The 26,191-nt window shown below is 41.5% G+C and overlaps 1 protein-coding gene across 9 annotated transcripts in view; it reads left to right on the top strand.

The window, feature by feature from the left end:
• The first annotated feature begins 191 nt into the window (after positions 1 to 191).
• The window catches only part of uckl1b (uridine-cytidine kinase 1-like 1b), a 62,504-nt gene continuing 36,504 nt past the window's right edge, over positions 192 to 26,191 (top strand). For 3 of the 9 annotated variants that reach the window (XR_016487478.1, XM_036947520.2, XM_090203747.1), the window contains exons 1-2: positions 192 to 319; positions 25,952 to 26,145. Coding sequence is in view for 6 of the 9 variants with exons in the window: in XM_036947520.2 (XP_036803415.1) it covers positions 276 to 319; positions 25,952 to 26,145 (238 nt within the window). In the remaining 3 variants the exon portion in view is untranslated. Of the gene's footprint in view, positions 320 to 11,322; positions 12,127 to 20,289; positions 20,537 to 25,951; positions 26,146 to 26,191 lie in introns of those variants that run through there. The other 6 variants (XR_016487477.1, XM_036947516.2, XM_036947519.2 and 3 more) reach the window with 2 other exon arrangements.

The following is a 26,191-nucleotide window of genomic DNA, read 5'->3' as shown; positions in this document are numbered from 1 at the left end:
GTCCCTGCCACTATAGGCTGGAGAAAGGCCCTGTTGAATATTACCGTATATGAACGTTACATCATGGTGCGTTACAGATCGACGGAACGCCATGAGAGGCACTTCGGGACTACGAGTCCTTTTTGGGGGTTTGTTCTCACGAAAATCTATTTTTGCCAGTTGGCAAAGAAACTACTAGACCCAGAATGCAATTGTCTAAGCCCCCTCTACACAGCTGACTATCAAATACGGGAAGAGCAATGTCTACGGTGTGCTGAGAAGGAAGGGTCTCAAAGATGGAGTGCGGAGAGAATTCTTCTTCGCTGTCTAATTCCAACAGGTATTTCACTTGGTTTGGGGATTGACTGTGGCGACAAGAAGTGAACTATACAGTCTGTTTTTGTTGACGGTTGATTTTCGTGACAATCTGCATCCTTGGTGAACGTGAACCTACGTTCTGACCTCATGCTTACAAAGGAAGCGCGAGTGCAGTCAGTTCAGAAAGCATCAGTACACTGTATCAGTTATGGAAGCGAGGAAGTTTCATTGTAGCAAAGCATGGTCTGTCGATATAGATACAGAAAGCACAAGGTTCAGTTCATTCTTTCATTATAGGCCATCATCATGAAGGCTTCATGCCTTGCCGTCGTGCGTAATGGTGATTTTTGACAGCGGTCCGACATTTATAACCCTTTAATAACTAAACGAATAGTGCTAGTTTTCTATAGGTGGACTTCACTGCGCATGTGTTCCCAAAATAATCCAGGCACAAACCGTTAAAAAATACCCTTAATACCCTAAATACCTTTAATATAAGGTATATAAGGGTATGCTTTTCAACTTTTGTAATGTGCTAATTGTTTTCGACCATATTAGCTCATAAACACTATGGCATTGGCCTATTATTATTTTTGTTTACTTAATGTGTAGATATTGTAACACCCTAAATGAGGAGGTTAAACGTAATAATGAGATGTTTGATATTTTGTGGTCACTGCAACCAGAGACAACATATCAGCTTCTGAAGAGAATGGAATGTTCGTGAAGATCTATTAACATATTTAAATGGCATCAATATTTACGCTCCAATATCTGCAGCAGTGATATGCTTATCTGTTACACAGGTCCAATATCCTGACTGACAAAAATCACATTTGTGAAATGCCCAACACAGTATTGTGTTATAATGTTCAACAGTGCAAAATTGCTTCCTTGACTCTAGTGAATGTTCTCTGAAAAACAGAATGTCAGAGAAATCAAATCAAATGTTATTGGTCACATACACATGGTTAGCAGATGTTAATGCGAGTGTAGCGAAATGCTATTACTCACTGAAGATTTGAGTCCACGCCCCTATCATTGACGTTTTACCTGTTGTAAACCACACGAGGGTGTTCTTACATTAGCCTAGTTCATACCAATGATGTATATAAACCCTGGATTGCTGATACTTTGTTTTGGCCATGGCGAGGCTTTGAAGCCACTGGTCGGCCATATTGGCACTCCTCAGAAAAGTAGTTCTCCATAGGAATGAAATTATACAGTATTTACATTACATGTACAGTGCATTCTGAGAGTATTCAGACCCCTTGACTTTTTCCACAGTTTGTTACGCTACAGCCTTATTCTAAAATGTTTTCAAAAATAATTGTATCATCAATCTACACACAATACCGCATAATCTAACTGCCTGTAGCTCTGGCCCAGAAGCAAGGATATGCATATGCTTGGTATCATTTGAAAGAAAACACTCTGAAGTTTGTGTAAATGTGAATTGAATGTAGGAGAATATAACACAATAGATCTGGTTTAGTTAATACAATGAAAAAAACCATATATATATTTTTATTGTTGTATCATCATCTTTAAAATGAACAGGACCATACAAACATTCAGATAGGATGATGGGGACAATTTCAGTGACAAATATAAGAGGGCAACAGTACTTGTGCAAAGTTTCAGAATGATAACTTCCAAAATGAGTGTGCTACATGACAGTTATCATGAAGTCACCCAGGTGTCCCACACAAGTAGCCCAAATGTAACCAAGTGGCCAAATTGGTGAAGGTATACATTTTGAAACAAACAACTACATACAAAATACCAAAATGGTATTCTAACACCCCCCCCCCCCCCCCAAAAAAAAAATGGGAGAAAAATATATACATTTACAAAATAACATGGGTAACTATTTACACACTTTCAATATTTGGAAGACCCTCAGTCCTCTATCAAATTTCTTTATATAGCCCCTCGTACATCAGCTAATATCTCAAAGTGCTGTACAGAAACCCAGCCTAAAACCCCAAATAGGAAGCAATGCAGGTGTAGAAGCATGGTGGCTAGGAAAGTCCCTAGAAAGGCCAAAACCTAGGAAGAAACCTAGAGAGGAACCAGGCTATGACGGACGAGTCCTCTTCTGGCTGTGCCGGGTGGAGATTATAACAGAACATGGCCGAGATTTTCAAACGTTCATAGATGACCAGCAGGGTCAAATAATAATAATCACAGTAGTTGTAGAGGATGCAACAGGACAGCACCTTAAGAGGAAATATGAACAGTTTAGGGTTCCATAGCCGCAGGCAGAACAGTTGAAACTGGAACAGCAGCAAGGCCAGGTGGACTGGGGACAGCAAGGAGTCATCATGCCAGGTAGTCCTGACGCATGGTCCTAGGGCTCAGGTCCTCCTCCGAGAGAAAGAGAGAATTAGAGAGAGCATACTTTAATTTACACAGGACACCGGATAAGACAGAAGTACTCCAGATATAACAAACTGACCCTAGCCCCCCGACACATAAACTACTGCAGCATAAATACTGGAGGCTGAGACAGGAGGGGTCAGAAGACACTGTGGCCCCATCCGATGAGACCCCCGGACAGGACCAAACAGGAAGGATATAATATAACATCACCCACTTTGCCAAAGCTCTACACAATATTGTGCTGCTGAGGTATGTATATATATATATATATATATATATATATATATATATATATATATACAGTGCCTTGCGAAAGTATTCGGACCTTTTGCCACATTTCAGGCTTCAAACATAAAGATATAAAAACTGTATTTTTTTGTGAAGAATCAACAACAAGTGGGACACAATCATGAAGTGGAACGACATTTATTGGATATTTCAAACTTTTTTAACAAATCAAAAACTGAAAAATTGGGCGTGCAAAATTATTCAGCCCCTTTACTTTCAGTGCAGCAAACTCTCTCCAGAAGTTCAGTGAGGATCTCTGAATGATCCAATGTTGACCTAAATGACTAATGATGATAAATACAATCCACCTGTGTGTAATCAAGTCTCCGTATAAATGCACCTGCACTGTGATAGTCTCAGAGGTCCGTCAAAAGCGCAGAGAGCATCATGAAGATCAAGGAACACACCAGGCAGGTCCGAGATACTGTTGTGAAGAAGTGTAAAGCCGGATTTGGAAGCTTCCCAAGCTTTAAACATCCCAAGGAGCACTGTGCAAGCGATAATATTGAAATGGAAGGAGTATCAGACCACTGCAAATCTACCAAGACCTGGCCGTCCCTCTAAACTTTCAGCTCATACAAGGAGAAGACTGATCGAGATGCAGCCAAGAGGCCCATGATCACTCTGGATGAACTGCAGAGATCTACAGCTGAGGTGGGAGACTCCATAGGACAACAATCAGTCGTATATTGCACAAATCTGGCCTTTATGGAAGAGTGGCAAGAAGAAAGCCATTTCTTAAAGATATCCATAAAAAGTGTCGTTTAAAGTTTGCCACAAGCCACCTGGGAGACACACCAAACATGTGGAAGAAGGTGCTCTGGTCAGATGAAACCAAAATTTAACTTTTTGGCAACAATGCAAAACGTTATGTTTGGCATAAAAGCAACACAGCTGAACACACCATCCCCACTGTCAAACATGGTGGTGGCAGCATCATGGTTTGGGCCTGCTTTTCTTCAGCAGGGACAGGGAAGATGGTTAAAATTGATGGGAAGATGGATGGAGCCAAATACAGGACCATTCTGGAAGAAAACCTGATGGAGTCTGCAAAAGACCTGAGACTGGGACGGAGATTTGTCTTCCAACAAGACAATGATCTAAAACATAAAGCAAAATCTACAATGGAATGGTTCAAAAATAAACATATCCAGGTGTTAGAATGGCCAAGTCAAAGTCCAGACCTGAATCCAATCGAGAATCTGTGGAAAGAACTGAAAACTGCTGTTCACAAATGCTCTCCATCCAACCTCACTGAGCTCGAGCTGTTTTGCAAGGAGGAATGGAAAAAAAATTCAGTCTTTTGATGTGCAAAACTGATAGAGACATACCCCAAGCGACTTACAGCTGTAATCACAGCAAAAGGTGGCGCTACAAAGTATTAACTTAAGGGGGCTGAATAATTTTGCACGCCCAATTTTTCAGTTTTTGATTTGTTAAAAAAGTTTGAAATATCCAATAAATGTCGTTCCACTTCATGATTGTGTCCCACTTGTTGTTGATTCTTCACAAAAAAATAGTTTTATATCTTTATGTTTGAAGCCTGAAATGTGGCAAAAGGTCGCAAAGTTCAAGGGGGCCGAATACTTTCGCAAGGCACTGTACTCAATAGCATCAGGGTATCAACCCTATTTACTCAATATCACCAGGTTATCATCCCTATTTACTCAATAGCATAAGGGTATCAACCCTATTTACTCAATAGCACCAGGGCATCAACCCTATTTACTCAATAGCACCAGGGTATCAACCCTATTTACTCAATAGCACCAGGGTATCAACCTTATTTACTCAATAGCACCAGGGTATCAACCCTATTTACTCAATAGCATCAGGGTATCAACCCTATTTACTCAATAGCACCAGGGTATCAACTCTATTTACTCAATAGCATCAGGGTATCAACCCTATTTCCTCAATAGCATCAGGGTGTCAACCCTATATACTCAATAGCACCAGGGTATCAACACTATTTACTCAATAGCATCAGGGTATCAACCCTATTTACTCAATAGCACCAGGGTATCAACCCTATTTACTCAATAGCATCAGGGTATTAGGCCAACGGCAATTTACTCAACACAACCGCGGTATTGCAGAAGCTTCACCTGGGATTATATCCCCTGTGGTGATCTCTGTTACCATAGAGAGCAATGCTACATATCGTTATAGTAACCAGTATAGCGACTTTGTTTTGACTCTGCTACTTTAACAGTGAGTAGTGTGTACTGTAGTGGGACACACCTGCTTCTCTGACTACAGCTGTCCTTGACAGAGTACCTAGACGTTTCCATAAACACTGATACAGGGTCATGTATGTATCCATTCCCCCTAATGGTTAAGGTTAGAATTGTGGTAGGATAATCTAATCTTAGGTCTGTTGTTAGGTGCAATTTCCGTATTGCGATTCTGTGAACACAGTCATTTACATGGGGGACTGGCTGTGGCATTTCCATGTTTGCTTGTGTTTCATAGAAAACAAACAGGAATCATGAGGTTTGTGTGAGCGAAGTGTTTGCCTACATTAAGACTGGGCAGCGTGCATGTGTTTGTGTTGAGGGCCACTCCTTACTTGCAGCTGACAGACAGAGTACAGCGTTTCATCATGCTATTTATTCCCCACTTGCCTCTGAATGCAGTGTGTGTGTTTCACGTTTCAAGTTGTACAGGATACACGTGGTATATACTGTCCAATGAAAGGCTTATTTGCAGGTTCCTTTTCGACAATGCAACAACAATAAGAAATAATAAAATAATAACAGGAACATAAAGTAAATGGCTCAGTAGAATAGAATAAACATGTTTCTATTCATGAATGTACTGTATATGTGTGTGTGTCTGTGTTGGTGTGTGTATGTCTGTGTGGGTGTGTGTATGTCTGTGGGTGTGTGTGTGTATGTCTGTGTGGGTGTGTGTGTGTATGTCTGTGTGGGTGTGTGGGTGTGTGTGTGTATGTCTGTGTGGGCGTGTGTGTGGGTGGGTGGGTGGCTAAGTCTGTGTGGGTGTGTGCATGTGTGTTAAGGTGCGGAGAATCAGAGCAGGTGGTCAGTCCAGTTTAAGTATTCAGTAGTCTGATGTCTTGAAGATATTGGGTCTGGAATGGGGAGTAAACCCCGTCCCTTTCCGTATGCGTGCCATTGGTTGGAACAGGCAGCGAGTCTCCAGTATAGCGCCATCTGAGGGGGCAATGACGCCCCCTCGTGGATTTGAAGAAATAGGTAATTTTTATTTTATCTCCACCACTCTTGACAACTTTGTGTCTGAATGTGGGGGAGGGACATGTTTAATCGAACTCAAACATGGAATACACAACACACTTGAAACCTGAAAACAATGTGGTTGAAACAATGTTTGTGAAGTACCCAAATTAGACATGCCACTTGAAGGTACTGTTGTCACCATGGGTGTTTGGGGCTTTTGGCAAGAGAGGACCCAAACTCGTGCCATTCCCCATCCCTGAGATAGGTGCACGGCGGCAGTCTCAGGACCATCCCCTGGAAGTTGGGTGGCGCTTGTGCCAGGCAGACCGGCGATGCAGGCCGACCCCTGGGGAAGCCCACTTAGCTGGGCTTCCAGGCATATCGGCCTTCCAGAAGGTAGGATTCACATTAGCCACGGCCTTGTTAGCCTACGGGGCAAAGTAGCCAGCTAGCTTGCCATCCACCGAACCTTGATGACTTCTGCCGTGGGGGTGAATATGGCCACTTCACCTCAAAACGAATAGCAGCCCTGCGGCCCTGTTCTATGAACAATGTGTTGGATACCAGGTTTTCCCCCGCTACTCCCGTAGCATGAGGAGGTGGCTGTCATGGAAAGAAGTCCTCTTTGTCACCCGAGAAACCCCCGGAGCCGTCCAGAGACACTAAGTCATCATCTGAACCTGGGCCCTGTATGTAACCAGTGGTCTCACAATCTCGCTGTTGGGATGCTATGCTCCGACCACAGCCCCAAGTCTCTCTCCAACTCCTCCTCAGTCCAAGACGAGGTACCGGCATCCGGGAAAGGAAAATTGCCATTGGTAACGCCAAGCTTTCTCAAGAATACTACATGTCTTTCTAGGGAGTTTGCACACAGTAGGTGGCAATGCGCACACGCACTGGTTTGAACAAGGGCCGCCTAAGCCTGTTCCAAGCCGAGACAAACTACACACATACAGTTCTATCAACAGTTTGGACACGCCTACTCATTCAAGGTTTTTCTTTATTTGTACTACTTTCGACATTGTAGAATAATAGTGAAGACATCAAAACTATGAAATAACACATACAGTGGGGAGAACAAGTATTTGATACACTGCCGATTTCGCAGGTTTTCCTACTTACAAAGCATGTAGAGGTCTGTAATTTTTATCATAGGTACACTTCAACCGTGAGAGACGGAATCTAAAACAAAAATCCAGAAAATCACATTGTATGATTTGTAAGAAATTAATTTGCATTTTATTGCATGATATATAGTAAGTATTTAATACATCAAATAGCCCTTACACAGCCTGGAGGTGTGTTGGGTATTGTCCTGTTGAAAACATATTATAGTCCCACTAAACGCAAACCAGATGGGATGGCATATCTCTGCAGAATGCTGTGGTAGCCATGCTGGTTAAGTGTGCCTTGAATTTTAAATAAATCACAGACAGTGTCACCAGCAAAGCACCATCACATGCAGAGATCATCCATTCACCTACTCTGCGTCTCACAAAGACACAGTGGTTGGAACCAAAAATCTCAAATTTGGACTCATCAGACCAAAGGACAGATTTCCACCAGTCTAATGTCCATTGCTTGTGTTTCTTGGCCCAATCAAGTATCTTCTTATTATAGGTGTCCTTTAGTAGTGGTTTCTTTGCAGCAATTCAACCATGAAGTCCTGATTCACGTAGTCTCCTCTGAACAGTTGATGTTGTGATGTGTCTGTTACTTGAACTCTGAAGCATTTATTTGGGCTGCAATCTGAGGTGCAGTTAACTGTAATGAACTTATCCTCCTGTGGTGGTCCTCATGAGAGCCAGTTTCCATTATAGAACTTTATAGTTTTTGCGACTGCACTTGAAGAAACGTTCAAGTTCTTGAAATGTTCTGCATTGACTAGGGCTGGGCAATATGGCCAAAATATCATATCATGGTATTTTTCAGATTTTTTTTTCCGTTATTTTATGTTTTTGATAAATCATAGTTCTAAATTTGCTTTATGAGTAGTGCGTGACCCTAGGATGGCAACCCTAACCCTTTCTCCATTCTGATTGGTTTATACTGTTCAATTGAACTTCAACCGAAAATAATTTCCTGCATTTCCATCAATTTCTGCATTTCCTGCACTCATTTGAGATCATTTCCACACTGCCACGATATGGGCAAAAATACTAGGCCTGATTTTTAACAAAATGTTGCATTTGTGATTTAGATCAAAACACTTGGGTGAACTTTTGGAATCATGGAAATAGAATTTGCTCTGACTCAGAGCTTTTATTAGCTAGTTAGCTTTCTAGCGATTAGCATTAGTGGCTAACACGATTTAGCTTAACTTGCTAAGAAAATACAAACTAACTGTTTGCAGATGTAAGAAACACAAACTAATTCAAATTGGAAACAACATTGTTGTCATCAACATTGTTGCATGTGCTGCATTGACCATGCAGACTGAACGAAAGTGTCTCGTGGTTAAGCAACAACAAATGCGCTCCTTGAGCGGGACTAGGTCTGTGTGGAAAGCATCATGGAGAGAGAGAGAGCGTAGGGGGATAACTCAATTAGCAGAGTAAACTGTAAAAATGGACATTACACATGGTGTATCACATTTAACAAACCAAACATTCAATTACCGTTAATAAAGGTGAAGTAAAAACCCAAACCGGTCCGTGCATCAATACCGGTATATAGTAAAATACGGTATACCGCCTAGCCCTAGCATTGACTGACCTTCATGTCTTAAAGTAATGATAGATTGTCGTTTCTCTTTGCTTGTTTGAGCTTTTCTTGCCATAATATGGACTTGGTCGCTTTCTCAGTCATTTACTCATTGCGCTAGCAAATTGAAGAATAACTACAGTAATTGTTGCTGATTAGGAAACATATGAGAATAAGTACAAGCTTCAGCACACAATGTCCAGGGGGTGAGTACGCTCTACCGCTATGGGACAGTTTAGTTGGTTTAACGTAAGACAGTCTCGTTTGCCAGTTGTTTTTGTAGCGTGAATCGTTCCTGTTCATGCCGAGGTGAAGAGTGGAAAATTGAAGGAATTAATCCGAGCCTCATGCTGGCACTGTTTCGAATATATGTCTTAGATTGGTGGGAGCATGGTCCCAGTGATGTACTGGGCCGTCTTCCCCACCCGCTGGAGGGCCACGGTCCCAGTGATGTACTAGGCCGTCTTCCCCACCCGCTGTTGCACGCCAAAGAGTCAGGATGAATGCTGCAGTACGGGCTCACAGGATTGTACGGAAATCTCCGTTCATCCAGGGTTTTTGGTTGGGGTATGTCCGGATTGTTATTGTGGGTACAACATCAACACATTTTCTAATGACGCCTGTGACTGATGATGTATATTCCTCAATGTTGATGGATGAGTCCTGGATGGATGAATCTTTGAACATATTCCAATCAGTATTCTCAAAAAAGTCTTGCAGCAATGAGTCTGCCTCCTCTGTCCAGTGCCTCACTATTCTCTGTGTCGGTGGCTCCCTTTTGAGTTGCTGCTTGTAGTTGGGGAGTAGGAACAGAGACATGATCTGATTGGCTGAAGTGTGGGCGGGGGAAGGCTTTGTACGCATCGTGGATGTTTGTTTATACATGGCCCAGCACATCGTTTCCTCTTGTGGGGCAGCATACATCTTGGTGATATATATAATGTGTTTTAACCCACGACAATAAAGACTGCTTCCGGGTGAGAGGATTCTTGCTGGCTAATGATCTTGTACAGTTTGCTGACTGCCGCCTTGGTGTTATGCTTGTGCAATACGTACCCAGTTGTAATATTAACACACAATAATTTCCTCTGTGTATAGTGGGGTCAGCATTTTAGCAAGTCGGGTGAACAGGAGCACAAGATATTTTCAACTTCGGTATACCAGGAATTTTTGCTGAAGAAACCCCTCCCCTTCTCTTACCAGAATCAAATCAAATCAAATCAATTTTATTTATATAGCCCTTCGTACATCAGCTGATATCTCAAAGTGCTGTACAGAAACCCAGCCTAAAACCCCAAACAGCAAGCAATGCAGGTGTAGAAGCACGGTGGCTAGGAAAAACTCCCTAGAAAGGCCAAAACCTAGGAAGAAACCTAGAGAGGAACCAGGCTATGTGGGGTGGCCAGTCCTCTTCTGGCTGTGCCGGGTGGAGATTATAACAGAACATGGTCAAGATGTTCAAATGTTCATAAATGACCAGCATGGTCGAATAATAATAAGGCAGAACAGTTGAAACTGGAGCAGCAGCACAGTCAGGTAGACTGGGGACAGCAAGGAGTCATCATGTCAGGTATTCCTGGGGCATGGTCCTAGGGCTCAGGTCTTCCGAGAGAGAGAAAGAAAGAGAGAATTAGAGAGAGCATATGTGGGATGGCCAGTCCTCTTCTGGCTGTGCCGGGTGGAGATTATAACAGAACATGGCCAAGATGTTCAAATGTTCATAAATGACCAGCATGGTCGAATAATAATAAGGCAGAACAGTTGAAACTGAAGCAGCAGCACAGTCAGGTGGACTGGGGACAGCAAGGAGTCATCATGTCAGGTATTCCTGGGGCATGGTCCTAGGGCTCAGGTCCTCCGAGAGAGAGAAAGAAAGAGAGAATTAGAGAGAGCATATGTGGGATGGCCAGTCCTCTTCTGGCTGTGCCGGTTGGAGATTATAACAGAACATGACCAAGATGTTCAAATGTTCATAAATGACCAGCATGGTCGAATAATAATGAGGCAGAACAGTTGAAACTGGAGCAGCAGCACGGCCAGGTGGACTGGGGACAGCAAGGAGTCATCATGTCAGGTAGTCCTGGGGCATGGTCCTAGGGCTCAGGTCCTCCGAGAGAGAGAAAGAGAGAAGGAGAGAATTAGAGAACGCACACTTAGATTCACACAGGACACCGAATAGGACAGGAGAAGTACTCCAGATATAACAAACTGACCCTAGCCCCCCGACACATAAACTACTGCAGCATAAATACTGGAGTCCGAGACAGGAGGGGTCAGGAGACACTGGAAGCCTCTGTTCTATCTATACGGAACATGAAAAAGCCATCAGGGGGTGTGCGCATGTGTGTGCACGCTGTCATGCTGCTGTCCCTAGACTCGGGTGTCAGGCACGTAGAGACACAGTGACTGCCCACTAGGGAATATTATTGCCCCTCCTCTGTCTTTCCCTCCTTTTTTCTCTTGCTTTCTCTCTCTGAGAAAGCAAACACTCCTCCGTTTGTTTGTTGTTGACTTGAAGTACAACTCAAACATTGAGGGGGCATTTAGAGGCTCTTTCTCTCTCTCTCTCTCTCTCTCTCTCTCTCTCTCTCCCCCTCTGTCTCTTCTAGTGAAGTGTTGTGACAATGACTGTCAGAAACAGATTACTAGTTGGTTGGCGGGCCTGGCGAGGCGAGTGGCGTGTGTGTGTGTGTTGGTGTGAATACAACTGCAGAGGGGAGGACTCTCTCTAACCTGCTGCTATTAATACAACCTAATGAACATAATCTGGAGGACAGGTTATCCTCTTACGTTTGTTGGCTGCATGGCTGGTTGCGGAGCACAGGGGAGGGGAGGGGGAGTGATAGAGAGAGAAGGAGAGGGAAAGCAGGCTATGCTGCAGATTCTTTCCTATTGCGCTCTTTATCTACAATGTCCTCTCTCTGCCGCTCGGAGTGAATAGAAAGCAAAACAGATGTTTGAAGCATAGTTTCGTTTCTCCCCCAACTGTCTCCATCTTTCTCTCTTTCCTTTCTTTTTCGCTCTCCTGTTCTCTCTGTTGTGGACTTGCCTAGCCAGAGGGGCAGTAGGACTAAGTGCCTCCTGTGCACTTGTGTATCAGTAGCTGATGTCAACCTCACTGACAATAACAAGAACTGAAACACTAGTTAACATCTCATAGACAAACCCTTGTTCGCCTATCATCTCGTTTCATCATGAATACTTTGAATACAGGAGCTCGGATATCAGGCTGCTGGACTGTAACAGGCTGCAGGTAAGTGCCTCCTTGCATTTATTTATATATTTATTTTTATTCTACTGTCATTTGTCTTCTTTCTCTGTGTCTATATAGTTTACCCCTCTATCTCTGTGTTTAAGACTGAGCTCCATGTGAGCTGCGTCATTCATTTAATTTCATTGTATTTATTTAGCCAGGATAGTCCATTCAGTAACACTTGACACTGTTTTTCAGGGAGTCCTGTACATGCCTGTGTGTTTTCATTCCCTCCACTCCTCTATAGCAGTGACTAGTGAGTTATCCTTATCTGTCTTTCTCTTTTAAAGACACTGGCTGGCAGGACATGACCAACCAATCTCTTCTATAGCTAGTGGGCTTTAGTAGAATACAAGTTTTTGTTGTGTGGTGATGGGTTAGCTATTTAGCTTATGTAATAGCTTACCTGAGGGGTATCTTATGAAGCAAGCTAGATCTACTCAGGGTTTTCTAAAGCTAACTAGCTTCAGTTAAAAGGTTTACCAGTACTCAAGCTTCATTAGTACTACGAAGGTGGATATTGCTCATCCACCTGCTGCTAACTCTAGCAGGCTTGTAACTGTGCGTGCATGTCGAACATAGCTAGTTTACACCGAACTCTTCATTAAGACAATGCTGAAACATAAATCCATGGTCGAGTCAGTGCCACATTTTCATTTGTACCGAAATCAAAATGAAAATCTTGCAAATTCAGCAGGCTATGGTGTGAAAGAGGCTTTTAGAAGGGCCGTCTTATTACTTATCGTTAATGCCATCTTTATTTTATTACTTATCTTTAATGCCATCTTTATTTTATTTATTATCTTTAATGCCATCTTTATTTTATTTCTTATCGTTAATGCCATCTTTATTTTATTACTTATCTTTAATGCCATCTTTATTTTATTTCTTATCGTTAATGCCATCTTTATTTTATTACTTATCGTTAATGCCATCTTTATTTTATTACTTATCTTTAATGCCATCTTTATTTTATTACTTATCTTTAATGCCATCTTTATTTTATTACTTATTGTTAATGCCATCTTTATTTTATTTCTTATTGTTAATGTCATCTTTATTTTATTACTTATCTTTAATGCCATCTTTATTTTATTTATTATCTTTAATGCCATCTTTATTTTATTTCTTATTGTTAATGCCATCTTTATTTTATTTCTTATTGTTAATGCCATCTTTATTTTATTTCTTATTGTTAATGTCATCTTTATTTTATTACTTATCTTTAATGCCATCTTTATTTTATTTCTTATCTTTAATGCCATCTTTATTTTATTTCTTATTGTTAATGTCATCTTTATTTTATTACTTATCGTTAATGCCATCTTTATTTTATTTATTATCTTTAATGCCATCTTTATTTTATTTCTTATTGTTAATGCCATCTTTATTTTATTTCTTATTGTTAATGTCATCTTTATTTTATTACTTATCTTTAATGCCATCTTTATTTTATTTCTTATCTTTAATGCCATCTTTATTTTATTTCTTATTGTTAATGTCATCTTTATTTTATTACTTATCGTTAATGCCATCTTTATTTTATTTCTTATTGTTAATGTCATCTTTATTTTATTACTTATCTTTAATGCCATCTTTATTTTATTACTTATTGTTAATGCCATCTTTATTTTATTACTTATCTTTAATGCCATCTTTATTTTATTACTTATCTTTAATGCCATCTTTATTTTATTACTTATCGTTAATGAAATCTTTATTTTATTACTTATTGTTAATGCCATCTTTATTTTATTACTTATCTTTAATGCCATCTTTATTTTATTACTTATCGTTAATGCCATCTTTGGTGTACTTATCAATGCACAAGCATCTCTTTTCCCACTCCTATCTATGTATTTTTATCTATATATATTTTTTCACAAAGTTTTACATTGTGTGAAGTTTAAAATACATTCTGTCATCACTAAATGTGCAATGTGATATATTTTAACATTGTTATTTTTTCACATACAATACTAATTTGATTAATTAAATATTGAATTATTCGTCCTCCTGTGGGTAGTTTGGGTAATGTCAGGTTATCAAATCAAATCGTATTAGTCACATGTGCCGAACAGGTATTATAGTTAAACAACCTTATAGTGAAATGCTTACTTATGAGCCCATACTAACAATGCAGTTTAAAAAAAATAATAAGAAATAAAATAACTAGTAATTAAAGAGTGGCAGTATAATAACAATATCAAGACTATATACAGGGGGGTACCAGTACAGAGTCAATGTGCTGGGGCACCGGCTTATTGAGGGAATATGTACATGTAGGTAGTTATTAAAGTGACTATGCATAGATGATAACAACAGAGAGTAGCAGCGGTGTAAAAGAGGGGGGTGAGGGGTGGAAATGCAAATAGTCTGGGTAGCCATTTGATAAGATGTTCAGTAGTCTTATGGCTTGGGGGTAGAAGCTGTTTAGAAGCCTATTGGACCTAGACTTGGAGCTCCAATACTGCTTGCCGTGCGGTAGGAGAGAGAACAGTCTACTATGACTAGGGTGGCTGGAGTCTTTGACAATTTTTAGGGCCTTCCTCTGGCACCACCTGGTATATAGGTCCTGGATGGCAGGAAGCTTGGCCCCAGTGATGTACTTGGTCGTTTGCACTACTGTCTGTAGTGCCTTGCGGTCGTAGGCCGAGCAGTTGCCATACCAGGCAGTGATGCAACCAGTCAGGATGGTGCAGTTGTAGAACCTTTTGAGGATCTGAGGACCCATGCCAAATCTTTTCAGTCTCCTGAGGGGGAATAGGTTTTGTCATGCCCTCTTCATGACTGTCTTGGTGTGCTTGGACCAACTTGAAGCTCTCAACCTGCTCCACTGCAGCCCCGTCGATGAGAATGGGGGCATGCTCGGTCCTCTTTTTAATGTAGTCCACAATCATCTCCTTTGTCTTGATCACGTTGAGGGAGAGGTTGTTGTTCTGGCACCACAAGGCCAGGGTCTCTGATCTCCTTCCTATAGGCTGTCTCGTCGTTGTCGGTGATCAGGCCTACCACTGTTGTGTCATCGGCAAACTTAATGATGGTGTTGGAGTCGTGCCTGGCCGTGCAGACATGAGTGCAGGCAGTACAGGAGGGAACTGAGCACGCACCCCTGAGGGGCCCCTGTGTTGAGGATCAGTGTGGCGGATGTGTTGATACCTACCCTTACCAACTGGGGGCGGCCCGTCAGGAAGTCCAGGATCCAGTTGCAGAGGGAGGTGTTTAGTCACAGGGTCCTTAGCTTATTGATGAGCTTTGAGGGCACTATGGTGTTGAACGCTGAGCTGTAGTCAATTAATAGCATTCTCACGTAGTTGTTCATTTTGTCCAGGTGGGAAAGGACTGTGTAGAGTGCAATGGAGATTGCATCATCTGTGGATCTGTTAGGGCGGATTGCAAGGGGAGGGGTCTGGGGTTTCTGGGATAATGGTGTTGATGTGAGCCATGACCAGCCTTTCAAAGCACTTCATGGCTACCAACAGGAGTGCTACGGGTCGGTAGTAATTTAGGCAGGTTACTTTAGTGTTCTTGGGCACAGGTACTATAGTGGTCTGCTTTAAACATGTTGGTATTACAGACTCGGACAGGCAGAGGTTGAAAATGTCAGTGAAGACACTTACCAGTTGGTCAGCGCATGCTCGCAGTACTTGTCCTGGTAATCCGTCTAGCCCTGCGGCCTTGTGAATATTGACCTGTTTAAAGGTCTTACTCACATCGGCTGCAGAGAGCGTGATCACACAGTCTTCCAGAACAGCTGGTGCTCTCATGCAAGTTTCAGTGTCATTTGCCTCGAAGGGAGCATAGAAGTAGTTTAGCTCGTCTGGTAGGCTCGTGTCACTGGACAGCCGATGTAGTACGATTCTATCTTTGTCCTGTATTGAATCTTTGCCTGTTTGATGGTTGGTCGGAGGGCATAGCGGGATTTTTTATTTTTTATAAGCTTCCGGGTTACAGTCTCCCTCCTTGAAAGCGGCAGCTATAGCCTTTAGCTCAGTGCAGACGTTGCATGTAATCCATGGCTTCTGGTTGGGGTATGTACACACGGTCACTGTGGTGACGACATCATCTATGCACTTATTGATGAAGCCAATGACTGATGTGGTGTACTCCTCAATGCCATCGGAGGAATCCCTGAACATATTCCAGTTTGTGCTACAAAACAGTCCTGTAGTTTAGCGTCTGCTTCATCTGACCACTTTTTTATTGTTCGAGTCACGGGTGCTTCCTGCTTTAATTCTTTCTTGTAAGCAAGAATCAAGAGGATAGAATTATGGTCAGATTTGCCAAATGGAGGGTGAGGGAGAGCTTTGTATGCAGCTCTGTGTGTGGAGTAAAGGTGGTCCAGAGTTTTTTCCCTCTGGTTGCACATTTAACATGCTGATAGAAATTTGGTAAGACGGATTTAAGTTTCCCTGCATTAAAGTCCCCAGCTTCTAGGAGCGCCGCCTCTGGGTGAGCCTTTTCCTGTTTGCTTATGCCAGAACACGGCTAATTCAGTGCTATCCTAGTACCAGCGTCAGTCTGTGGTGGTATGTAGACAACTATGAAAAATACAGATGAAAGCTCTCTAGGTAGATAGTGTGGTCTACACCTTATCATGAGATACTCTACCACAGGTGAGCAAAACCTTGAGACTTCCTTAGATATTGTGCACCGGCAGTTATTTACAAAAAATACGTAGTCTGCTGCCCCTTGTCTTACCAGATGCCTCTGTTCTATCCTGCCGGTACAGCGTATAACCTGCCAGCTGTATGTTGATAATGTCGTCGTTCAGCCATGACTCCGTGAAGCATTTTATTTTCCAAAGATTGCATGTTTGCTAGCAGAATGGAAGGAAGTGGGGGTTTATTCGATCGCTTACGAATTCTCAGAAGGCTGCCCGCCCTCTGGCCCCTTTTTTCTCTGCCTTCTCTTCACACAAATGATGGGGATCTGGGCCTGTTCCCGGTAAGCAGTATATCATTCACATCGGGCTCTTCAGACTCGTTAACTTCTTGACGCTACCCATCCCGTTAGCGGGATCATTTTCGTCAGCAACCGCTGAATAGCATAGCGCCACAGTCAAATAATATTACTAAAAAATATTCACATTCATGAAATCACAAGTGCAATATTGCAAAACACAGCTTAACCTTTTGTTAATCCACCTGTCGTCTCAGATTCCGAAATTATGCTTTACAGCGAAAGCAATCCAAGTGTTTGTGTAAGTTCATCGATAGCATAACATAACATTATGTACACTAAGCATTAAGTATCTAGGTCACGAAAATCAGAAAAGCAATCAAATTAATCGTTTACCTTTGATGATCTTCAGATGTTTTCACTCACAAGACTCCCAGTTACACAACACATGTTCCTTTTGTTCCATAAAGATTATTTTTATACCCAAAATACCTCCGTTTGTTTGTCGCGTTATATTCAGAAATCCACAGGAAAGAGCGGTCACGACCCACCATATTGTTTACTGTTATTATCAGCGCCAGGGGGGCCTGGATAGCTCCTCCAACTGGACTAGATAGTTTTCTCTTGTTTGCTGCTCTCTTTTATATAGACTTTCATGTTTGCATTTTTGTGCGCATTGTAGTGTGAGATCGTAATTGACACATTTATGTGTAAGAATGTGTGTATCTGTGTAACTATGGAGTGAGGCATGTTTTATGGCACCCTGGCTTGGCTTTAATTGATAACCCAGATTAGGGTTGGGCGGTATCCAGTATTTCATTTGTCATACCTTTTCTGTACTGTCGTGTCTTTACTATCATTAACTGAAGACTGATAGTTTTTATCAAAGATTCCCTGTAATTATTATTACGTGATCAACTGATTTAATAATGTAACTGTAATTAACTAGGAAGTCGGGGCACCAAGGAAAAATATTCAGATTACAAAGTTATCATTTCCTAAAATAACTTTCAGATATTTTATCTGATCAATTAGTCTTCGAATTAATGAATTATTTACTTTACCTCACGTTTGTCTCATTCCAAACATCATAAATTGTTGGTTATCTGCACGAACCAGTCTTCACTATGAGTCATCCATACATAAATTGTCTTAAATCATTTATTTATTACTAACTAAGTAATTCAATGGAAATGCATAAACAAACAAACAAGGTAAATGTAATGATAGGAGAATGTGCCCTAGTGGGCTAAACCGGCATGGCGGCTTGTTAGACAAAAGGGGAAGTGGGGGTCGACTAAGAAGTCACTACAAAGTGATAATTATAACAATTGAAATGCTAATCCTTTACACATGAACGCTCACTCATTCGGGAACAATTGCAATCAATATATATATTTACGCTCAGTGTGTCGTCGCTGGTGAAATCTTGCGCTTCACGGAGCAGTGCAGAGCTGTTGTCAAGGAAGTCAGTTTGTGTTTATACAGGATGTACCGCCCCCACCTACCGTCAACCAATCATGTCAATGCGGAGCTATACAGAGCCCTACGCATTGTTACAACATTTGGGAGGCGCATGACGATGAGCTCGATTTGGCCTCTGCATGCCTCTGGAGGCTCCACAATTGCATCCCACCCTCCATATGGAGCCTCCTAACACATTTTCAGATCAAGCATAAATTGACTTTCAGTCTAGGCCTTCGCAATAAATTAGTTTACTGAGATGGGTGCAAACATATACAGTACCAGTCAAACGTTTGGACACACCTACTCATTCCAGGGGTTTTCTTTATTTTTACTATTTTCTACATTGTAGAATAATAGTGAAGACATCAACACTATGAAATATCACATATGGAATCATGTAGTAACCAAAAAAGTGTTAAACAAACCAAAATGTATTTTATAATTTTGATTCTTCAAAGCAGCCACCCTTAGCCTTGATGACAGTTTTACACACCTTTGTCATTCTCTCATCCAGCTTCAGCTGGAATGCTTTTCCAACAGTCTTGAAGGAGTTCCCACATATGCAGAGCACTTGTTGGCTGCTTTTCCTTCACTCTGCAGTCCAACTCATCCCAAATCATCTCAATTTGTTTGAGGTCGGGTGATTGTGGAAGCCAGGTCATCTGATGCAGCACTCCATCACGCTCCTTCTTGGTCAAATAGACCTTACACAGCCTGGAGGTGTGTTAGGTCATTGTCCTGTTGAAAAATAAATGATAGTCCCACTAAGCGCAAACCAGATGGGATGGCGTATCGCTGTAGAATGCTGTGGTAGCCATGCTGGTTAAGTGTGCCTTGAATTAGAAATAAATCCCCAACAGGGTCACCAGCAAAGCACCATCAAAGCTCCTCCTCCATGCTTCACGGTGGGAACCACACATGCGGAGATCATCCGTTCACCTACTCTGCGTCTCACAAAGACACAGCAGTTGGAACCAGAAATCTCAAATTTGGACTCTTTAGACCAAAGGACAGATTTCCACCGGTCTAATGTTCATTGCTCATATTTCTTGGCCCAAGCAAGTCTCTTCTTATTATTGGTGTCCTTTAGTAGTGGTTTCTTTGCAGCAATTCGACCATGAAGTCCTGATTCACGCAGTCTCATCTGAACAGTAGATGTTGAGATGTGTCTGTTACTTGAGCCAGTTTCATCATAGCGCTTGATGGTTTTTGTGACTGCACTTGAAGAAACTTTCAAAGTTCTTGACATTTTCCGTATTGACTCACCTCCATGTCTTAAAGTAATGATGGGCTGTCATTTCTCTTTGCTTATTTGAGCTGTTCTTGCTATAATATGGACTGTGCCTTTTACCAAATAGGGGTATCTTCAGTATACCACCCCTACTTTGTCACAACACAACTGGTTGGCTCAAATGAATTTAGAAGGAAAGAAATTCCACAAATTATTTCATAGTTTTGATTCCTTTATTATTATTCTTCAATGTAGAAAATAGCATGAATAAAGAAAATCCCTTGAATGAGTAGGTGTGTCCAAACTTTTGACTGGTACTGTTTACAGTATTTTTAACGGTACCATCTGTATTTTCGAAATATCCATAGATACGGTATAAAGTCCAGATAAACTCTCCTTCTTTGTCTGGATGGATCTCTGTGTTGCTTTTCATAAAGAATGGGAAAAGCACGTGCAGAAAACAAATGATATGCAGAGGCTGCCATGCACTTCTCCCCACTCCCTCTCCAAGCTGCCTTGGGTGGGATGGGTCTGGTATGAAAACACTGAGCTTTTCAAACCTTGCTGCCCTCCCCCTGATGTCTGCCTGCCACCTTTGACCCCTTGCTTGTTCCACTTGAAGTTATTTAGGTTATAAAGCCTTGGGGTGGGGTAGCACAGGGGAGTGGAGCCACACAGGTAGTGAAAGTCCAGAACAGGCAGGAACATCTACTACGTACCTACCTACCCAGGACTTTCTCCTACCACAGAAATGGGTTCCGGGTTCTTACAAACCTCTAAGGGAGAGGTATGGATCTCTCGCTTAATACAGTAAGTAGATGATATAATGAGCGAGAGAGATGTTAATTGATTTGGCAATGTTGACATATGTTTCCCATGCCAATAAAGCCCTTAAATTTAATTGAATTGAAATGAGAGAGAGAGAATAGGAGAGAAAGAGAGAAATAAAGAAACGTTTAGTGGAGCTACAAGGCAGACAGCTAGAAGTGTGTTTAGACAAATGGTTTAGGCACCAGGGTTGCATGGGGACTAACCTGCTAGACAGCTAAATCGCCTCTAGACATAATGGCTTTGTAAAAGGCTTGTTAGGAATGTGATAGGTTAGTTTGGTTGTCCTGGATTGTACTGGTGGTGACTTCAAATAGATCTGAGACTGAGACTGAGTGGTTTAGGCATATTTTCCTACTGAGTTTAATCAAATGAGTGTGAGACTGACTATCCTTATTGTGGGCATGTTTTAAGAACAAAGTTGCATTTCACATGTCGAGTCATGGTGGCTGTAGTATTTTGGAGGGAATGGACTAAGCACTTTCCACTCAGCGTATTCTGTTCCATGTCAGACAGTCTTTGTGTGGTTTGAGTTGGGGCTGCGATCTTGGTAGAATAGTAATAGATGCATTTGAATGCCCTCCCCACCTCCCTGTATTGAGCTCTTGGTCTGATGCCATCCCATGCCCATGCATCCAATGAAAACGAATGCACTCTGTAGGTCTACGTGTATAAATGTCTGTTGCAAGTATCTGTGAACCAATCACAGTTGTTCTAATGTTGTGACATCCAGCGATCGGGTATGGGTTGGTGTTAGATTTGCATATCCATTATGTGCATACAAATTTACACTGGCAGGTTCAAAGTACCAATGCTGTGTTCGTAACCAAGTGGGAGGTAGGAATTTCCCCGTTGTGAAGTCGTAAATACCAGTTGGATGCATTCACATGCTTTGAAGTTGTTGAGAAATGCAGATTGTCTAATTGTGAACAAGTTGCTTAAACCATAAACTAAAACTACAGCTATCATGCTTGTAAACAAATGATAGTGTTCAAAACCATGAATACATTTATTAAATTATATTTTGTTGTTGCATATAACTCTTTCTTTCTCTCTCTCGGAGGACCTGAGCCCTAGGACCATGCCCCAGGAATACCTGACATGATGACTCCTTGATGTCCCCAGTCCACCTGACTGTGTTGCTGCTCCAGTTTCAACTATTCTGCCTTATTATTATTCGACCATGCTGGTCATTTATGAACATTTGAACATCTTGACCATGTTTTGTTATAATCTCCACCCGGCACAGCCAGAAGAGGACTGGCCACCCCACATAGCCTGGTTCCTCTCTAGGTTTCTTCCTAGGTTTTGGCCTTTCTAGGGAGTTTTTCCTAGCCACCGTGCTTCTTCACCTGCATTGCTTGCTGTTTGGGGTTTTAGGCTGGGTTTCTGTACAGCACTTTGAGATATCAGCTGATGTACGAAGGGCTATATAAAATAAATTTGATTGATTGATTGAACTGCCGAAAACGATGGTATTAAGATAATTAATTACCTTAGTACAGTGGTTGCTCCACTAAAAGTTGCGTGATTATGCTGCGGGACTTAAAGGTAATTTGTGGTTTAATGCGGTACCCTGCGTCATCACTTCTTTGCTCCAGACCACCACAAGGGGCAGTTAGAGCACTGATTATGCTTTTGAGTCCTACTATGTCTCTGACAATGGGTGACAAAAACCTAAAAAGAAACTGATAATTGTGCACAACTTCAGTTTTACTTACTTGTTACACTAAGGTTTTATTTATTATTTTTATTTATTAGGATTATTTTGCTCTTACCGTAGTACTGTATGCCACTCCTGACCAGTCATTTTTTTAACTAGGCAAGTCAGTTAAGAACAAATTATTATTTTCAGTGATGGCCTAGGAACAGTGGGTTAACTGATAAATATACCCTCTGGTGGTCAAACTAGCACTAACTAGCATTAATGGTAACAGTGGTTCACACTTAAATAGCGTGCCATAGAATTCTGCGGCACATTGCAAGCAGCGCCGCAGTACGCTACAACTTTTAAAGGACGAACCACTGTAGGTGACGTCAGAGGTTAGCTTGTGGGAAAGTGGGAGCTCTGGATGATAGAGGAGTCCCACTAGTAATTACCAGTTGGAGGGGCATTCAATTGGATTTTTTCCCAGTCGTATGTGGTAAATTCCCACTTGGTTATGAATGAAGCATTATACTCTCTCTGTCAAAGATGGGTCTGCTAAGAGAGCTCATCTTGCAAGATCCTTGCCATGTTTATGAGTCCATTTAGCAACGGTAGGCATTTCAGTAGTTAGTGGTAACTAAAATAAGGAGTTATACTAGTCATATAAGCAGGGTTTCATTTGTTTTATGTTGTAACTATCCAAGTGTTGATGTACTGTAACCCTGATCAACAACAGACGCAACAGTCCCCTTCCTCCCCCACCAGTGAAGACAAGCTGACTCTCAGGGGACAAAGGCTTAGCCTCAGGTCACACTTACACAACCAACCAGTGATCTTGCATTTGTCTTAGAAACCAACAACCTGTCTGTGTTAATGTGCATGGTAACTGTGATGTGAGCTTGCGTACCCTTGAGAAAGTTATTGAGAAGAGGGGAAGAAATGGAGAAAGGGGGATGGGGATTGATTCTATCACATGATTGACTTATGTGGTTTGTATAGGAAGCAGTATACTCAGGTTAAACAATGTACTTGGAGTAAACAGAGCACTGATTAAGGGTCCATCGTAAAAAGCAACATGCGATCATTGATGACTGATTCCTTCTGACTGTTGGTTCTCTGTGTAAATCAATGTAGAAGTATAGATATGGAGGTGTTGCCATTGTCAGTGATACTGAATCACGTCAGTAACGTTTATTACAGCCCAAATCAGACAGGTATTTTTACAAAAGTGACTGTTGTGAAATGTTTTATGTTGTCCCAACATAAACAACAACATATCCCATAATGCCTTTCTGTATCTCTCCTGATGGTCCTCACATATATCAGTGTGTTCTATGCAGCGTTTTGTTGTATATGCAGTCATTTTTGTTGCTTGGTCCGAAGTCCAAAAGAACATATGCTGGTATTGTGATTAGAGGTCGACCAATGATTATTTTTCAATAACGATACCGATTATTGGAGGACCAAAAAAATCTGATACCGATTAATCGGCCAATTTATTTATTTGTAATAATGACAGTTACAACAATACTGAATGAACACTGATTTTAACTTAATATAATACATCAATAAAATCAATTTAGCCTCGAGTAAATAATGAAACATGTTCAATTTGGTTTAAATAATGCAAAAACAAAGTGTTGGAGAAGAATATAAAAGTGCGTGTAAAAAAAGCTAACGTTTCAGTTCCTTGCTCAGAACATGAGAACATGGTGGTTCCTTTTAACATGAGTCTTCAATATTCCCAGGTAAGAAGTTTTAGGTTGTAGTTATTATAGGAATTATAGGACTATTTCTCTCTATACCATTTGTATTTCATTAACCTTTGACTATTAGATGTTCTTATAGGCACTTTAGTATTGCCAGTGTAACAGTATAGCTTCCGTCCCTCTCCTCGCCCCTACCTGGGCTCGAACCAGGAACACATCGACAACAGCCACCCTCGAAGCATCGTTACCCATCGCTCCACAAAAGCCGCGGCCCTTGCAGGGCAAGGGGAACAACTACTCCAAGTCTCAGAGCGAGTGACGATTGAAACGCTATTAGTGCGCACCCCGCTAACTTGCTAGCCATTTCACATCGGTTACACCAGCCTAATCCCGGGAGTTGATAGGCTTGAAGTCATAGACAGCTCAATGCTTGAAGCATTGTGAAGAGCTGCTGGCAAAACGCATGAAAGTGCTGTTTGAATGAATGCTTTCGAGCCAGCTGGTGCCTACCATCGCTCAGTCAGACTGCTTTATCAAATCATAGACTTAATTATAACATAATAACACACAGAAATACGAGCCTTAGGTCATTAATATGGTCGAATCCGGAAACGATCATTTCGAAAACAAAACGTTTATTATTTCAGTGAAATACGGAACTGTTCTGTCACGTTCTGACCTTAGTTCCTTTGTTATGTCTTTGTTTTAGTATGGTCAGGGCGTGAGTTGGGTGGGTTATCTATGTTCTTCAATTTGGGATTGCTGTGTTTGGCCTGGTATGGTTCTCAATCAGAGGCAGCTGTCAATCGTTGTCCCTGATTAAGAATCATACTTAGGTAGCCTGGTTTCACTTTTGAGTTGTGGTTGTTTTCTTCCGTGTCAGTGCTTGTTGCCACACGGGACTGTTTCATTTATTCACGTTTATTGTTTTGTTCCAGTGTTCTGTTGTGTTTTGATTAAACATTATGGACACTTACCACGCTGCGCATTGGTCCTCCGATCCTTCTCGCTACTCCTCCTCAGAAGAGGAGGACGAGATCCGTTACATGTTCGGTATTTTATCTAACGGATGTCATCCATAAGTCTAAATATTCCTGTTACATTGCACAACCTTCAATGTTATGTCATAATTCCGTAAAATTCTGGCAAATTAGTTCGCAATGAGCCAGGCGGCCCAAACTGTTGCATATACCCTGAATCTGCGTGCAATGAACACAAGAGAAGTGACACAATTTCACATGGTTAATATTGCCTGCTAACCTTTCTTTTAGCTAAATATGCAGGTTAAAAAATATATACTTGTGTATTGATTTTAAGAAAGGCATTGATGTTTATGGTTAGGTACACGTTGGAGCAACGACAGTCCTTTTTCGCAAATGCGCACCGCATCGATTCTATGCAACGCAGCACACGCTAGATAAAACTAGTAATATCATCAACCATGTGTAGTTAGTTATAACTAGTGATTATGATTGATTGATTGTTTTTTATAAGATAAGTTTAACGCTAGCTAGCAACTTACCTTGGCTTACTGCATTCGCGTAACTCCTCGTAGAGTGCAATGAGAGGCAGGTGTTTAGAGCGTTGGACTAGTTAACCGTAAGGTTGCAAGATTGAATCCCTGAGCTGACAAGGTAAAAATCTGTTGTTCTACCCCTGAACAAGGCAGTTAACCCAACGTTCCTAGGCCATCATTGAAAATAAGAATGTGTTCTTAACTGACTTGCCTCGTTAAATAAAGTTGTAAAAATAATATATATATTTTTTTTAATAAATCGGCAAAATCAGCGTTCAAAACTACAGATTTCCGATTGTTATGAAAACTTGAAATCGGCTCCAATTAATCGGCCATTCCGATTAATCGGTCGACCTCTAATTGTGATAACAATTCTCAAACTTTGAGCTGTCTTTTCAAATCTGATATTCACACATTCTGCGTTTTACAGGGACAGTTCACACCAAAAGTGTGTCAGGTTTTTTTTCATACTGCTGAAGTTAAGAGGAAGTGACATGTTTCTCTTCTGTCTCATTATTTTTCAGCGGGGGCGGAGAGGGCTCCCTGGACAGACTCCTCACCTCCGTCAGCTCTGGGCTGTCACCGAGGAAACGGACTACCAGCCAGTGCAAGTCAGAACCGCCCCTGCTGCGGACATCCAAGCGGACAATCTACACAGCCGGCCGCCCACCCTGGTATAACGAACATGGAACCCAGTCCAAAGAGGCCTTCGTCATCGGTAGGAACCCTCAGGATTATTTAATAGAATAATGCTTCTTTGTCTA

Source organism: Oncorhynchus mykiss, chromosome 16 (genome assembly GCF_057628025.1).
Source record: "Oncorhynchus mykiss isolate SJ-2025 chromosome 16, ASM5762802v1, whole genome shotgun sequence".
NCBI lineage: Eukaryota > Metazoa > Chordata > Actinopteri > Salmoniformes > Salmonidae > Oncorhynchus > Oncorhynchus mykiss.
The sequence above is the reverse complement of the archived record's forward strand: the minus strand, read 5'-3'. Positions and strand labels throughout refer to the sequence as shown.